We start from the raw sequence: 17,367 nt of genomic DNA on the forward strand, positions 1-17,367 counted from the left end.
AAGTGCTAGTAAAAAGATGGAAAAAACAGGGTATTTGGTTGATAGGTTATTGCAAAAAATGTATATTAAGCCACTCTACCAAACATCAAGGTATACCCATATCAGAGCAGTCCTAACAAATGTATGTAATACCTATCTGATGTATTTAAAACCTGGTCATATGTACAATACCTCTATGAGCAGGATTCAGAAAAGGAATGTCCATGTGGACACGATGGACAGAACGGCTCCTGTGCGCACAGCTCAAAAAAAAACGTTGGTTCTAGGCACCAGGCGTCAGCAAGACTCGCCTGCAAACTTGCGGTTTCGTCCAGTCCGCATGCATTCTTGAAGCACTATATTTCCCACACTTCCACAGATATGAGTCTAGGCAGGCAGACTCTGCAGGCCTCGGTGGCGCACTTGTAAGTAGCGGTTACACAGGGCCTGATCTGATTTTGTCCCCACCCAGGGACTGCTTTGGGACGTCCGACGATCTGTGTCCTCCAATGAGGCGAAGGAGAAATAGGGATTTTTGTGTACTCACCGTAACATAGTAACATAGTTAGTAAGGCCGAAAAAAGACATTTGTCCATCCAGTTCAGCCTATATTCCATCATAATAAATCCCCAGATCTACGTCCTTCTACAGAACCTAATAATTAGTAACATAGTAACATAGTTAGTAAGGCCGAAAAAAGACATTTGTCCATCCAGTTCAGCCTATATTCCATCATAATAAATCCCCAGATCTACGTCCTTCTACAGAACCTAATAATTGTATGATACAATATTGTTCTGCTCCAGGAAGACATCCAGGCCTCTCTTGAACCCCTCGACTGAGTTCGCCATCACCACCTCCTCAGGCAAGCAATTCCAGATTCTCACTGCCCTAACAGTAAAGAATCCTCTTCTATGTTGGTGGAAAAACCTTCTCTCCTCCAGACGCAAAGAATGCCCCCTTGTGCCCGTCACCTTCCTTGGTATAAACAGATCCTCAGCGAGATATTTGTATTGTCCCCTTATATACTTATACATGGTTATTAGATCGCCCCTCAGTCGTCTTTTTTCTAGACTAAATAATCCTAATTTCGCTAATCTATCTGGGTATTGTAGTTCTCCCATCCCCTTTATTAATTTTGTTGCCCTCCTTTGTACTCTCTCTAGTTCCATTATATCCTTCCTGAGCACCGGTGCCCAAAACTGGACACAGTACTCCATGTGCGGTCTAACTAGGGATTTGTACAGAGGCAGTATAATGCTCTCATCATGTGTATCCAGACCTCTTTTAATGCACCCCATGATCCTGTTTGCCTTGGCAGCTGCTGCCTGGCACTGGCTGCTCCAGGTAAGTTTATCATTAACTAGGATCCCCAAGTCCTTCTCCCTGTCAGATTTACCCAGTGGTTTCCCGTTCAGTGTGTAATGGTGATATTGATTCCCTCTTCCCATGTGTATAACCTTACATTTATCATTGTTAAACCTCATCTGCCACCTTTCAGCCCAAGTTTCCAACTTATCCAGATCCATCTGTAGCAGAATACTATCTTCTCTTGTATTAACTGCTTTACATAGTTTTGTATCATCTGCAAATATCGATATTTTACTGTGTAAACCTTCTACCAGATCATTAATGAATATGTTGAAGAGAACAGGTCCCAATACTGACCCCTGCGGTACCCCACTGGTCACAGCGACCCAGTTAGAGACTATACCATTTATAACCACCCTCTGCTTTCTATCACTAAGCCAGTTACTAACCCATTTACACACATTTTCCCCCAGACCAAGCATTCTCATTTTGTGTACCAACCTCTTGTGCGGCACGGTATCAAACGCTTTGGAAAAATCGAGATATACCACGTCCAATGACTCACCGTGGTCCAGTCTATAGCTTACCTCTTCATAAAAACTGATTAGATTGGTTTGACAGGAGCGATTTCTCATAAACCCATGCTGATATGGAGTTAAACAGTTATTCTCATTGAGATAATCCAGAATAACATCCCTCAGAAACCCTTCAAATATTTTACCAACAATAGAGGTTAGACTTACTGGCCTATAATTTCCAGGTTCACTTTTAGAGCCCTTTTTGAATATTGGCACCACATTTGCTATGCGCCAGTCCTGCGGAACAGACCCTGTCGCTATAGAGTCACTAAAAATAAGAAATAATGGTTTATCTATTACATTACTTAGTTCTCTTAGTACTCGTGGGTGTATGCCATCCGGACCCGGAGATTTATCTATTTTAATCTTATTTAGCCGGTTTCGCACCTCTTCTTGGGTTAGATTGGTGACCCTTAATATAGGGTTTTCATTGTTTCTTGGGATTTCACCTAGCATTTCATTTTCCACCGTGAATACCGTGGAGAAGAAGGTGTTTAATATGTTAGCTTTTTCCTCGTCATCTACAACCATTCTTTCCTCACTATTTTTTAAGGGGCCTACATTTTCAGTTTTTATTCTTTTACTATTGATATAGTTGAAGAACAGTTTGGGATTAGTTTTACTCTCCTTAGCAATGTGCTTCTCTGTTTCCTTTTTGGCAGCTTTAATTAGTTTTTTAGATAAAGTATTTTTCTCCCTATAGTTTTTTAGAGCTTCAATGGTGCCATCCTGCTTTAGTAGTGCAAATGCTTTCTTTTTACTGTTAATTGCCTGTCTTACTTCTTTGTTTAGCCACATTGGGTTTTTTCTATTTCTAGTCCTTTTATTCCCACAAGGTATAAACCGCTTACACTGCCTATTTAGGATGTTCTTAAACATTTCCCATTTATTATCTGTATTCTCATTTCTGAGGATATTGTCCCAGTCTACCAGATTAAGGGCATCTCTAAGCTGTTCAAACTTTGCCTTCCTAAAGTTCAATGTTTTTGTGACTCCCTGACAAGTCCCCCTAGTGAAAGACAGGTGAAACTGCACAATATTGTGGTCGCTATTTCCTAAATGCCCAACCACCTGCAGATTTGTTATTCTGTCAGGTCTATTAGATAGTATTAGGTCTAAAAGTGCTGCTCCTCTGGTTGGATTCTGCACCAATTGTGAAAGATAATTTTTCTTGGTTATTAGCAGAAACCTGTTGCCTTTATGGGTTTCACAGGTTTCTGTTTCCCAGTTAATATCCGGGTAGTTAAAGTCCCCCATAACCAGGACCTCATTATGGGTTGCAGCTTCATCTATCTGCTTTAGAAGTAGACTTTCCATGCTTTCTGTTATATTTGGGGGTTTGTAACAGACCCCAATGAGAATTTTGTTACCATTTTTCCCTCCATGAATTTCAACCCATATGGACTCGACATCCTCATTCCCTTCGCTAATATCCTCCCTTAAAGTGGACTTTAGACAAGACTTTACATAGAGACAAACCCCTCCTCCTCTCCGATTTTTACGATCCTTTCTAAACAGACTGTAACCCTGTAAGTTAACTGCCCAGTCATAGCTTTCATCTAACCATGTCTCGGTTATTCCCACTATGTCAAAGTTACCTGTAGATATTTCTGCTTCTAGTTCTTCCATCTTGTTTGTCAGGCTTCTGGCGTTTGCGAGCATGCAGTTTAGAGGATTTTGTTTTGTTCCAATCTCCTCACTGTGGATTGTTTTAGAAATGTTCTTACCTCCCTTCTGAGTATGTTTTCCTGGGTCGTCTTTGTTCGAGTCTAATGTTTTTCTTCCCGTCCCCTCTTCTTCTAGTTTAACGCCCTCCTGATGAGTGTAGCGAGTCTTCTGGCGAATGTGTGTTTCCCAGGTTTGTTGAGGTGTAGTGTAGAACAATATTGTTCTGCTCCAGGAAGACATCCAGGCCTCTCTTGAACCCCTCGACTGAGTTCGCCATCACCACCTCCTCAGGCAAGCAATTCCAGATTCTCACTGCCCTAACAGTAAAGAATCCTCTTCTATGTTGGTGGAAAAACCTTCTCTCCTCCAGACGCAAAGAATGCCCCCTTGTGCCCGTCACCTTCCTTGGTATAAACAGATCCTCAGCGAGATATTTGTATTGTCCCCTTATATACTTATACATGGTTATTAGATCACCCCTCAGTCGTCTTTTTTCTAGATTAAATAATCCTAATTTCGCTAATCTATCTGGGTATTGTAGTTCTCCCATCCCCTTTATTAATTTTGTTGCCCTCCTTTGTACTCTCTCTAGTTCCATTATATCCTTCCTGAGCACCGGTGCCCAATACTGGACCCAGTACTCCATGTGCGGTCTAACTAGGGATTTGTACAGAGGCAGTATAATGCTCTCATCATGTGTATCCAGACCTCTTTTAATGCACCCCATGACCCTGTTTGCCTTGGCAAAACCGTAAAATCCTTTTCTCCGAGCCATTCATTGGGGACTCAGCTCCCACCCTATTATTAGCTTGTGCTTGTTTTAGAATTTGACATGCTATACTCTCATATATAATGTGACATGCTATACACTCATATATTGTTATTGATCTACTGCTTTGGCGCCAAACTGGTTAGCTGAGAGCCAGCAGGAGGGTGTATACTGCAGGGAAGGAGCAAACTTTCTTTGTATCACCTAGTTGGCAGCAGCATACACCCCACTGTCTGTGTCCCCCAGTGAATGACTCGGAGAAAAGGATTTTACGGTGAGTACACAAAAATCCCTATTTTTGCTATATAGAGTAATAGCATGGTATTGTAGTGTTTAGTATAACTGATTAAACAATCAACACGTTCACTACAAAAAATGAAAGCAAAACTTTTTTTTAAAATATATATAAAAATTTAAATCACTACCTCTTCTCTCCTATAATAAAGCAAAAAATAATATCTAGTTCGATCTACCAAAAATATAAAATTAATTAACCCGATCGGTGAAGAACATAACAAGAAAAAAAGATTTTTGGTACTCACCGTAAAATGTTTCTTGAAGCCTTCATTGGGGATCACAGGTAACCATGGGGTATATGCTGCTGTCACTAACGCTGGGCAAAAAAAATTAGCTCCTCCTTAGCATGTTACCCCGACCGACTAACCCAAAACTTGTCAGTTAGTGAAAAAGCAGTATATATACACTGTACACAGGCCCAACCGAGGCCCACAGACCCAACATAGGCATAAAAAACAAGGGTGTGTCCCCCAATGAAGGTTCCAAGAAAGGTTACGGTGAGTACCAAAAATCCTTCTTTCTTCATTGGGTGACATGGGTAATCATGGGAAGTCCTAAAGCAGTCCCAAGGGAGGGAACAGTCTATTGTGATCAAATCAGGTTAGGCGATGGGCTACCGCCACTTGCAACATCTTCCTACCTAGGCCGACATCAGCCGAGGCGTAGGTATATACCCTATCTATAAATAGGCTAACACCCGCAAATTAAAGTACAAATAATCAAACTGTGTAACAGGGTGTAAAAATATGTAGGAAGAGTTCAGTGCAAGAATAATGAAACTCAAATCAAAGAAAACCGCACCGTTCAGAACCATATAACTTTATTAAAGACCTTAATTTAAAAGCAAATAGCTAAAAATGACTAGGGATATGACCGTAGTTTAGCCAAAGGGTGGAGCCACAATGAAAACACTGGCAAACCAATAGGCATATAGATATAGTGTAACAACCTGATATGCTCAAAGTGCATGTGCAAAAAACTGCAATCAATAACCCTGACATATACTTAAATATATATAATAAATAAGAAAGACAGGGTCCATGCAATCAAGATGCAAACTGGAAAGGTGAAAAAAAGTGCTGAGCAAACAGAGTATAATTAAGTAGTTACATGCCACATGGTTATCTGTGAAGCTGCGGTGCCACCCGCCCCTACGCGCGTTTCGGCGCTGTGCCCTCTTCCGGGGGAGTCAAGGACCGGACAGGACAGCAGGGGATCACAGCTGATCACAGCTTTCTGTGAGGTAAAACATTGCTTAAAAACAGGCAGCGAAATGTTTTACCTCACCAAAAGAATCATTTGTGTCCTGTCTGTATACTCTTTTGCTTCCTCCTCTGCCCAGAAGCTGTGGTACGATCAGACCATGTTCCTGTACTGTCAGACACAGCCATTACACCGTACACAGCAGGGGCACATTTATAAGATTATCTCCGCGCAGGAACATTGTTGTGAATTCCGCTCTTGGGCTCCCTCCGGTGGTTGTAAGTGGCACTTTTGTGAGTTCTGCTCTTGGGCTCCCTCTTGTGGTTTCTAGTGGTATGGCTGCTCCTTGGAGTTAGCTGTCATCAGCTGCCTCCACTTATCGTCTCTTCTGCTCGGCTATTTAGGTCTGGCTCTTTCTTCAGCCAGTGCCACTTGTAAATGGTGTCTGGTTGGATTCACATCTCTTTGGATTTCCCTGTTTTCCTGACCAGTTCAGCAAAGCTAAGTTCTTGCTTGCTCTGTTCTGTTCACAGATTGTGGACTTATCCGTTCAGTGCTTTCTATGTTTGTCCAGCTTATCAGTATGAATTAATTCTGTCTTCCTGGAAGCTCTGGGAAGCAGATTTACCCTCCACACCTTTAGTCAGGTGTGGAGATTTTTTGTAAACTCTGCGTGGATTTTTGTAGTGTTTTATACTGACCGCACAGTATTCCATCCTGTCCTATCTATCAAGCTAGACTGGCCTCCTGTGCTCATCCTGGTTTCATTCTGTGTATGTCTTTTCCCTCTCCACTCACAGTCATTATTTGTGGGGGGCTAATCTATCCTTTGGGGATTTTCTCTGAGGCAAGATAGTTTTCCTGCTTCTATCTTTAGGGGTAGTTAGCTCTTAGGCTGTGACGAGATGCCTAGGGAGAGTTAGGAGCATCCCACGGCTACTTCTAGTGTTGTGTTGAGCTTAGGGACTGCGGTCAGAACAGTTACCACTTCCTTCAGAGCTCGTTCCATGTTGCTCCTAAACCACCGCATCATAACAGAACATTTTATTTAAAGGGAACCTGTTGGCAGGACTGTGCACAGTAACCTACACACAGTGTCAGGACGGCGCCGTTATGCTTATTACAATGATGCCTTGGTTGATGAAATCTGTCTTGTGGTTAAAAAAAAAAATTTAATTCATTTGAAAATGGTGCCGGCCGCCCCTGCGCAGGATAAGCTATTGGTGTATATAGAGGTGATCCGTTAGCTGCTACTGTGCATGCGGCGCCATCTTTGTAGAGAAAAAGAAAATGTCCTTCTCCAAGACGGCGCCACCGGCGCTTGTGCAGCAGCAGCTATTGGATCACCTCTATATACTCCGATAGCTGTAACTGCGCAGGCCCAGCCGCCACCATTTTCAAATGAATTCATTTTTTATTTTAACCACAAGACGGATTTCATCAACCAAGGTATCATTGTAATCAGTATAATGGCGCCGACCTGACACTGTCTGTAGGTTACTGTGCACAAATCTGCCGACAGGTTCCCTTTAACACATCCAATTGTGGAAATTATTATTATTCCAAGATCTATTGATTAAAATGTACTTTGTTTGATGGAAAACTCCTATAAATAATAACAAAAAAGATACATGTTTGGGACAGCCCTAATTGCAGTGACCCAGAGGATCTTGTTCCAAGTCATTTTTGCCATCTAGTGAATATTATATAAAGGCGGAGCACAGTGCTTTCTTAAAACGCCAGTAATTAAAAGTGGTCTGAATCGGATTTTAGTAGCTTGACAAAAGAAATGACTTGTTTTAGAAGTAATTTAAGTTAATTAATAGCGTTTTCCTTCATTTTGTTGGAAATGATCCACAATTGCTTATTCTCGCCTTGCCAACTTGTTGTAGAAATGTCTGCAGCTGAGGATCAGTCCCATTCATCGAACGCTCATTGATGGTGCCGGAGGTGGATGGATTTCTACAAACCCATTCACATGAGTGGGGGAGTTACAGGAATTTTTGCAGCAAATTTACTGTGGATGGTTTTGTAACTAATTCTTCTTCGCAGGTACATTCCGGAGAATCACAAACGCAGCTACAAGATTGTTCAAGGGGAGCGGCGACGATGGCACCTTCTACACGCTGGAGAGCCTGAGCGACCTGGTGGAGTCCATGTTTCCCACCCATCCATCTCTAGTTCTTCTCTGGTGTCAGTTTCTGCTGCTGATTGACTACACAAACTACAACTGGTGGTCAGAAGTCCACCAGACCCTGAAGTAAGACGTCGTAATATATCCCTTTTAAGAAAACGCGTTCTAGGGATTTTCAAAAATTCCACGTTGTATTGCTGGACCCCTCGTGATTCCAAAACTGGTCTCCGCAGAGACCTGACTTTACTAGGAGTGCATGTGTGCACACTCGTCCTCTGCTTCATTCATTGTCTTTGGGACTGTCTGAAATCGTAAGGCGCAGTCTGTCCTATAGACAATGAACGGACCGGATCATACACTCTGTGAGCCCTGTTCTCGGGGTCTCTGGGGGTCCCAGAGGCCACACTGAAGAAAAAGAGCCTTATATTTCCAATATGTAAAATTAGGAACTCATTTGAATGTAGCCTGATGCCTACGTATGATTAGATCAGAGCCAGGATCCGTTTTTTTTTTCTCCTAATCAGTGCAATATTATAGATTGTGAGAAGAATTGCAGCTCGTTCCCAGGTAAGTGAATGGGTTTGAACTAAGATATCAGACAAAGCCCATAGACAGACATGGCACTGCTTATAGGGTGGAAAGCAGACCCATATATCTAATCCTTGATTAAGATGTGACAATCCTTTTGTGAACGGGGGCAATCTGCTCTTGTGGATCCTCACTGATCTTGAGAATGAAGAGAATATAGCGCTGGTTCGGTACCGCAACACCTTCACTTTTTTATCCCTGCACAACAGCGCCCCCTGGCGAACTGCAACAGGGGGTCTCTGTGCTGCAGCAGCACTGTGCCTCCCCCTAATAATTAGTATTGTGGGGTATCCCAAAAACAGACCTCTCCTAATCGTAGTAATATGCCCTCACTTTTTAGGATGGCAACATCTTTTTTTTTTTTTTTTTTAAATTCAGAAATCCTGCAGCTGGCGACACGGACGCAACTCTCTACATAGTCAGGGCATGGGGTTAATATGGTATCGCATGATGATTAGTATTGTACAAGTGTTTGACTTCTGCATTTGCATTTTTGAAATTTACCGGAGCCCCGAAAGCATAAATAGTAGTAGCCGTTTTAATATATGTATTTTTTCCTCATTAATCAATCAGAAACTTTGGGATATATCTTAGCAGAAATCTGCTTCTTTCTGATCCTGGATTGATCATTCATTGTGAAAAGTCTTAATTTACAGATAAAATGTGTCTTCAGTGAACATGCTGCTTTTTTTTTTTACCGCGATGCGTTTTTTTCGCGTAAAAAAAACGCATCATGTGCACAAAAATTCCGGAATGCATTCTAAATGATAGGATGCATAATGTATGCGGTTTTATAGCGTTATTGTAGTGAAAAAAAAACGCTAAAATTCCTGGACGTGTGCACATAGCCTTAAAGCACCAACTGTCATCTCCTATCTCCGTAATGGTGGAATCTGTCTATACCTGTGAACTGAAAGTGAAAGATCAGGAGGAGAAAGAGGCTGATTTCTCTGATCAAATGATATATTACAAAGTTGATTATTTTAATCTGTTCTATGGGTTTTATTAAATAAAAATGTAAAAACTTTTTAATATCTTACATTCCAAACTAAGGAGTGCAAAGATAAGACGGATTTATATTATTTGTTCCATTGTGGTCTGGTTGTGTACCGGGCCCCGTACACATGCGACAAAGGTCAGCTGAACCTGTCGATATTGGTGGGATTTAGAACATAGATCACCGGATCATGTCAATTTGGAAAGCCACTTTTTGGGATAAATCTTGCGCTTTTAAGATTAAATTTTTTTTTTTCTGTCCCGTTGAGATGTCAGCATGCGCTTGTTTTGTATCCCTGCCCCCCATGGCCATAATACCATAAACAGCTCGCGTGGTACGGCATTATTATTGGACGCCGCGCTCGTTAGCGTAGGAGGAAGGCCGGCGCGCACAAATCTAATGTGACGCGCTCCCTCATAAATACAATGTTTGCTCCTACACAGCCATCACGCACCGTACAATTTGTTCTACCAATTTATACATAATTACTTGGACCCCATATAATTAATTGAGAAGCCTAACGAGTTATTAACTTCTTGTTGCCATGGTTCCCACCTTTCACCTAATGTGATGCCAGATACTCAGAAAGCAGCCTATGGATTATAATTTGGCATTTTGTGTAGTTGTGATGTCCTTATTAATTAGTCTTTATTCTACTTGTTCTCAAGGTTTTTTTTTTTCTGTTTTATTGTTAAACTTTAGTTTTTCTAAACTTTTATTTCACTTTTAAAGCGGTACTCCCCGAAGTCTTATTCCCTCCCAGGCTGCTGTCATCAGAAATTAATCCACGGCTTAGTTTTTATGATATTTTTTTTTGTGTGTGTAGTTTTTTTTCTTTGTTCTGATGCACATTGATAAAGTTGGTCTCGTAGGATATAACCCCTCGCATGCCACTGTCAGACAGAGAGGGGTGGCAATGCTATTTTCTTATTATTGTTGCCTGTCAGTATGTTTCTAGTTAAATTACTTGAACAGTTTTTTTTTTTTTGGGGGGGGGGCAATTTTATCCATTTTTTTATTTAAAGAGGACCTTTCACCAAAATTTTCATGTCGAACTGGTCCTCAGCAGACCCGAGTGTCATTGGCGTCTTTTAGCTCTCATCCTAAGTCAGGTGACAAGGATCGTTAAAGGGTCGACATTGACTTTTAGGATTGCTACTTCCTGTAGGTGGCACTACAGTTCTAGTCCTCTTCCTCTCTGAAGAGACAATTTGCATATTTCCGAGAGGAGCACTGCGGCTTTAAGTCTCCTCATCTCTGTATGCTTAACATGTCACTCTCCGCAAGGAGAAATGTTACTTCTTGGATCTGTCAGACGCTTCTCACACTGCCAAACCACATCTCACACTTGGCACTGAAACACAGTGGCTGCAAATTGAAATTCTGTTTTTTCTTTGATCCTAAGTCATGTGACAAGGCTCGTTAACTAACCCCCTTTCCGACGTTGGGCGTAATAGTACGCCCATATCAGAATTCCTCCCTTTGATGCGTGCTCTGGCACTGACACCACATCTTTCCCGGCACATGTCAGCTGTTTTAAACAGCTGACATTTGCCTCTAACAGCCGCAGGTGGAATCGCAATCCACCCGCATCTGTTAAATGCCGCTGTCAATCTCTGACAGCGGCATATAACTCGCGCTTCCAGTAAGCGCACCAGAAATCCCGCCCATCGGTGACCCCATCACGTGATTGCGGGTCACCGATGGGTTGGCATGGCAACCAGAGGTCTCCAGCAGACCTCTATGGTTGCCATAGCTAGATTGCTATGAGCGCCACCCAGTGGTCGATGCTCGTCGCAAGTGAGAATTTCTGCTACATACAGGCGATCTGATCATCGCCTCTATGTAGCTGAGCCGATCAGACAACTGCAGCTTCTAATCTCCCATGGAGACTATTGAAGCATGCCAGAATTTAAAAAAAAAAAAAAAAAAGTTTTTAAAAATAGTAAAAAGTTCAAATCGCCCCCCTTTCGCCCCATTCAAAATAAAAAAAAAAAAATCAAATATACACAAATTTGGCATCGCCACATTCAGAATCGCCCGATCTATTAATATAAAAAAGAATTAACCTGATCGCTAAATTGCGTAATGAGAAAAACAAATTAAAAACGGCAGAATTATGTGGTTTTTTTTTGGTCACTGCTACATTACAATACAATGCAATAAAGTGCGATCAAAAGAATGTATCTGCACCAAAAGGGTATCAATAAAAACGCCAACTCGGCATGCAAAAAATAAGCTCTCACCCGACCCCAGATCATGAAAAATTTAAACTTTTTTCTAGCCAAAATTTTGATATTTTTTTTTGACCACTTAAATAAATAGGAACCTAGACATGTTTGGGGTCTGTGAACTCGTAATGACCTGGAGTTCATGTAGAAAAATGCATGGTCTGATTATGGTCGTGTCCAGTTTTTGGTAGCATTTGGTTTAAGCAGCAGAATGTAATATACTCAGGACAATACTGGGCCTCATAATGCCCCTATACTAAACAAACGGGGTACAGCAGTTTGACAGGTCCCCTTTTTAAATTAGTATAAGTTATGGGGCATTTCCAAGCTTCGACATAATAACAGCATGGTTGCTCATTCATGTAGGGGCTGATATCACGTATACCACGTTATTGACTCTGTTCACACTACTGTAGTAGCTTCCACTTACAAATGAACCGTGACACCTTGACTAGAGATAAGCAAATAAATTTGCAGGATCCAGGTCCAGGCGCTGGGTCAGTACCCCATTCATGCTGGACCTGCCACCATCCCCGGCTACTGTTTTGTTTAACCAACGTGAGCTTCCTCCTTCTACTATGACATTGTGCCTGGCCGCTTAATCAAAAGAGGAGCCGCGGAAGCCGGCAGTCAGGAGGAGGTTCCAGAGTTCCCATCCTGCGGTTGCAGAATACCGACTAGGGTCTTGCAAATTTATTGGCTCACCTCTATATGTGCCTCGGTTGATTTAGACCCTCACTGATAGTTCCTATTGCCGTTATTGGGGTTCCTTACTGTTCTTTCATTTATGCAGAGCGTGTTCTCCATTGTTATCTTTTTATTCAATTTCTTTACGGCTGAGTAAAATTTACGCCTGAAAAATAATCTATCTAATCCTTGTATAAAGGAGAAACAACCTGTCCAGTACGAAACTGCTACTGAGCCCTCAGATATCCACGGACAGCGACGAGGCGGAGCCGCAGTCCCGGCTCGGCGTGTGTAACCGGGAAATAGTCCGCCGGGGCGCCCTCATCCTCTTCTGTGACTATGTGGTGAGTATCATTTCTGACTTTACTAGGAAGCTGACTACTGTATGACTGATCACAATACAGGGGCTTTGTGCGGAGAGGGCACAGCTTTAGTCAGAACCTGTGAAGGCGTCGTGGCGCCTATAGATATCTGTATTGTACAGATCAAAGGAAATGAATGAGGATTGCCATTGTCGTGCTGCTGAAAAAAAATGATTCCTTGAAGAGTTAATCGGTTTACTTTCATAGTATGGCGCCACGTAGTGTTAAGTGTCTAGCAATAGGCACAGTGACCTGCTGAGCTCAGTGCTGGTGGACGAACACGCTCAGTCACTCCCCTCACAGCCTGGTCCACAGGACGATCCTCTGTTCACCATCGAGCAAATAATATAAATCACTTCCTCCCTCTTGTCAGGAAAGGAGCAGAGCCTGTGCGATAGGAAGGTTTAGGAGGTTTCTTCTGCAGGACAAGTAAGAAGGAACTACCTTGTCATCTGCCAGGAGGGGAAGGAGACCGATTCTGTCCAGAGCCAGACTCCAGCAATGCAAATTAGTATTAATTTCGGGTATGAAAATTAAGTGATAACCCTTTCTTTTGCGTTTCAGTGTCAGAATCTGCACGATTCGGAGCATCTGACCTGGCTGATTGTGAACCACGTGCAGGATCTGATCAACTTGTCACATGAACCCCCGGTGCAGGATTTCATTAGCGCAATACACAGAAATTCTGCTGCTAGCGGCCTTTTCATCCAGGCCATCCAGTCCCGCTGTGAGAACTTAGCAACTGTAAGTGTCTTAATTATCTCTGTGCCCCATAAGGAAACCTGCCGTGCGCTATTACATTATCCACAACACAAAGGAATTATGCATGTGATTTATCCCAGGACTCTCCGTTAATGGCTGTTTCTTTAAGATCGGGTTATCTTTTGTAGCTTATTTGCAATAAAATAGTGTAGGGGGTTCACTCTCTCTGCTAAGCATTAGGCCTTCGGTTGCGTTCACACAGGTAATGATGTTTTGGTTCAAACGTGCAGTTTTTAGAGCTTTCCACAGGTTGCACAGCACAAAAGAAAAATCATACACATAAATTCCTAACCTTGTTCAGACACTAAACAGAACCAGACCCTGGCTACTCATATATGGTCTAGCTAGCCCCAGCTCGGGCAAACAAAACAGCTGCTGTCCATAGCAACCGCTGATACTTGTGGTTCTCTGCACACGGCCTGTGCATTTCATCATGATCAGATATGTCGGTGCGGGCTCACCCTAACAGATTTAGTTCTTTCTCCCAGAGCAGACGTCATACACAGAAGAGTCACAATCCCACCCGTTGCGCTATCCCCTCCAACCCGAGCTCCAGCAGCTTCCAGCGCCAAACAGAAGTGTTCAACTCTGGGCACAGTTCATACTAAACAGGATGCAGCTCTCACACGGTTTTCCGCAGCTCTCACAAACAGACCACAGCATGTCTCTCTCAGCTGCAGCTCACATTTTGGCTGGTCTCTCACCAGTAGCACACTGAACTCTGCTCAACATCCAGCGTAATGGCACTCCATGAAGCTACTTCCTGCTTCTTAGAAAAACACTGCAGATACTTCTAATCAAGCACTGCAGAACTGGGATTTAACCCTGTCCTGTTCTTCCCCGCTATTCTACAATGGGTGAAACTCAATATTTGCAGTGAAATGTCATGTCTGTGAGAATTTTTGCCTATTCATCCAAAGAACATTTGTGAGGTCAGACACTGATATTGGGGAGAGGCCAGGCTCACAATCTCCATTTTTGTTGGTTGGGAATGTGATGTGAGTTTTGTGTGGCTGGACATCAGAGTTGTCAGAAACTTCAAGAAGTTAAACTAGCTGTAGAAAAATATAAAAGCAACCACACACTGTAGAGATGAGCAATGCGATTTGTTTTCCCCTAGTTAGGCGTTCACTCGGGTGTTCCATGTCAGCTGGTACTAACTTCTGCCTTCGGCATCCTCAGCACGGTAACGTTGGCGCTTACTAGACGGTGCGGTGTGTTGAATGATCTACTGAAATGGCAGGGCCAGGTCAGTAATCTGTGGCTATCAGAACTGCTTCCTATCTCTCTACATCTACCTCTCTTCTATTGATTAGATAACCTGCATCGCGCCACAACAATGATGTCGCTCCATGCTGGCTAATCAAATGAATAGCAATCTGGTAAAAGATAGTTCTCTTGACTCCTGCTTGAAGGCCACCGATTACTGACCTGACCACTTCACTACGTTGTGCAAATTGAGTCTCACCATCTTTAGTACTGGGCACAGAAGTGAAGGCCAGACTATACGGCTCAGGGCAACACAAAAGTAAGGATCGGCTAGCTTAGAGGGAAAAGTACATCCAATTGGTCATCTGAGTTATTAAATACCCTGTGGCTCCAGCCCTTCTGCTCCAGTGGCTTGTTTTTTTTCATTGCATTTTGTACTGTAAGAAACAGGTGATTTGTCCGCAGTTCAGTTTCCATACAAGCTTTGTGAGCTTTCATAGATACTCCGTGCACAACAGGCATAAAGTAGCCTAGGAGAAGGCACAATGAACCTATTGGTTTCCATCTTGTTGGAAGGGCGCGCCGGCTGTGAGCCAGGCCTTTGTTTTATAGGTTACTGCTTTGTAAAGGCAAGTAATGAGTTTGCCCTTTCCACTGTTCATTGTGCCTGAAGAAGTCCTCTGCGGGTTTCGTTGCTCCGTATTCCAGCTACAAACTCCTTTACATCAGCCTGGAAAACCCAGCATTGTGCAAGTTACATGGGTCCAGAATTAGAATTAGGGAAAGACCGGCTAGACTTTTACCTCCACTATATTTTATACATGCTGTCCATCTTTCCTAAGAAACCCCCCCACCCTAAAAGACCACTTTTCAGTGCATTTTTTGGGTGGTTGTTTCCTTGAGGTTTTGCTGTACATAACAAGACACTAATAGTCCTTTTCTTTTTTCCATTAGCCGACTTCCCTGAAGAAAACTCTGCAGTGTCTGGAAGGCATTCATCTCAGCCAGTCGGGCGCCGTGCTGATGCTGTATATCGACAAGCTCCTGTGCACGCCGTTCCGTGTGCTGGCCCGCATGGTGGACACGCTGGCGTGTCGCAGGGTCGAAATGCTGCTGGCTGCTACTCCGCAGGTAAAGGGAAAATATCTGCCTGGTGGGAATTAGTTCTCCCATGACGGGCAAAGACATGGAGATGGACCTACTTAGGAATTGGTATGAGCGCGTGTTAGGTAATGAGACAGTGCTGCCTACCTTATGGGCCCTATGGGACTTTAGAGAGTGTTTATCACCTTAAAAGAAGAAAAATTGCAAAGTGATAATTTTTGAAATTTATTACAAATCCTCTCCGTTCTCAAGATTACTGTTCATTGCCTAGGCCATAGGCCACCTCTGCACTTTTATCAGGGGGCTCATTTGCTAGGCAAGGAGCGCAGCGCTTCCAATCTCTTGACTTTAGAGACTGCACTGTAGCTGGAAGGATGGCTGCAGCGCCCCCGCTCTTCTCCACATAACTGCCACATATAACAGCCTGGGAAAGCCCAAAATTACACTGTTGGCCCTAAGCATCAATCATCAGGCCACAATCAGGGAGCAGTATGCTCCTAAAAGGCAGAATGTGTAATAAACCTTTTATATTGGCTTCCTAATTTCACAGTTTGACTGAGCATCTTTGGTATGTGCTGGAAAAACATGTGAAATCCATGAACGCCTCACCAAGCGTTTGGCCATTTTTATTTGTCCAGGTTTCTACAAGTCTCTAGCTGTGTATAAACATAAGACATCACACACATCCCCATTGCTTACTCCTGCGCTGGATTTCCAGGCCCTTGCATCAGTGATTTGTTAGCAATGGGACCGCATCTGTAGCCCTGAGGATGGTGACAGTCATCTGGGTAGTCCCGGGACAGTTTCCCTGACTGTCCTTTTCTGCAACAGCTCTGCACCATATTGGACACAGAATCTAATGTACCAGACTATTAAATACCGGATTTAAAGGGTTATTCTCATCTTGCAAATGATATTCCATTACTTGATGATTTGGCCCATTATGAAGGGGCCCCAGATCTGATTCCGTAACATGGTTCCTTCACTATTTCTCCAAAGCCGGGTCATGCCGAAGTATTCTGCACAGTAGATCTCCTGGAAAATAAGTGTCAGCAGCCTCTTTAGTGTCAGGATTTTTCGGTAGTGTTTCATAACCTTTCCTTTAGTAATATATATACGATACCTTTAACGTTGTAATCTGGAAGTGTTGACTTATTTCCTTACAGAACAGCGTGTGCCAGTTGCCGATAGATGATTTGGACAAGATGCAGGAGTATCTGCAGAGCAGCGGATTAGCACAAAGGTAATCTGAGAACATAGAGAGCAGCGTGTGCTGGGCTGCTCCTGTGTGACACATCTATGACCCATCCATTCATCACCTTAGTATGTGTCCATTCCACCTCTAAGACTTTTTGATGAGCAGGGACCCAATGATCACTCCATAGAGGTGCTCTCCCCATGGACGTCAAAGAGCCAAGAAAGCGTAAAATCTTTTCACGAGCTTTCTGATTACCGCAATGCATTAAAAATGATCTTATTCTTCCATCT

At 42.9% G+C, this 17,367-nt stretch overlaps 1 protein-coding gene across 2 annotated transcripts in view; it reads left to right on the forward strand.

Annotated features, from left to right (window-relative positions):
- Window positions 1-17,367, forward strand: part of HTT (huntingtin) — a 276,760-nt gene that overhangs the window by 217,678 nt on the left and 41,715 nt on the right. For both annotated transcript variants that reach the window (XM_069744747.1, XM_069744746.1), the window contains 5 exons: window positions 7,858-8,065; window positions 12,642-12,786; window positions 13,369-13,548; window positions 15,730-15,906; window positions 17,046-17,122. In XM_069744747.1, coding sequence (XP_069600848.1) covers window positions 7,858-8,065; window positions 12,642-12,786; window positions 13,369-13,548; window positions 15,730-15,906; window positions 17,046-17,122 — 787 coding nt within the window. The remainder of the gene's footprint in view (window positions 1-7,857; window positions 8,066-12,641; window positions 12,787-13,368; window positions 13,549-15,729; window positions 15,907-17,045; window positions 17,123-17,367) is intronic.

The sequence above is a fragment of the Ranitomeya imitator genome, chromosome 1, assembly GCF_032444005.1.
Source record: "Ranitomeya imitator isolate aRanImi1 chromosome 1, aRanImi1.pri, whole genome shotgun sequence".
NCBI classification, from domain to species: Eukaryota; Metazoa; Chordata; class Amphibia; order Anura; family Dendrobatidae; genus Ranitomeya; species Ranitomeya imitator.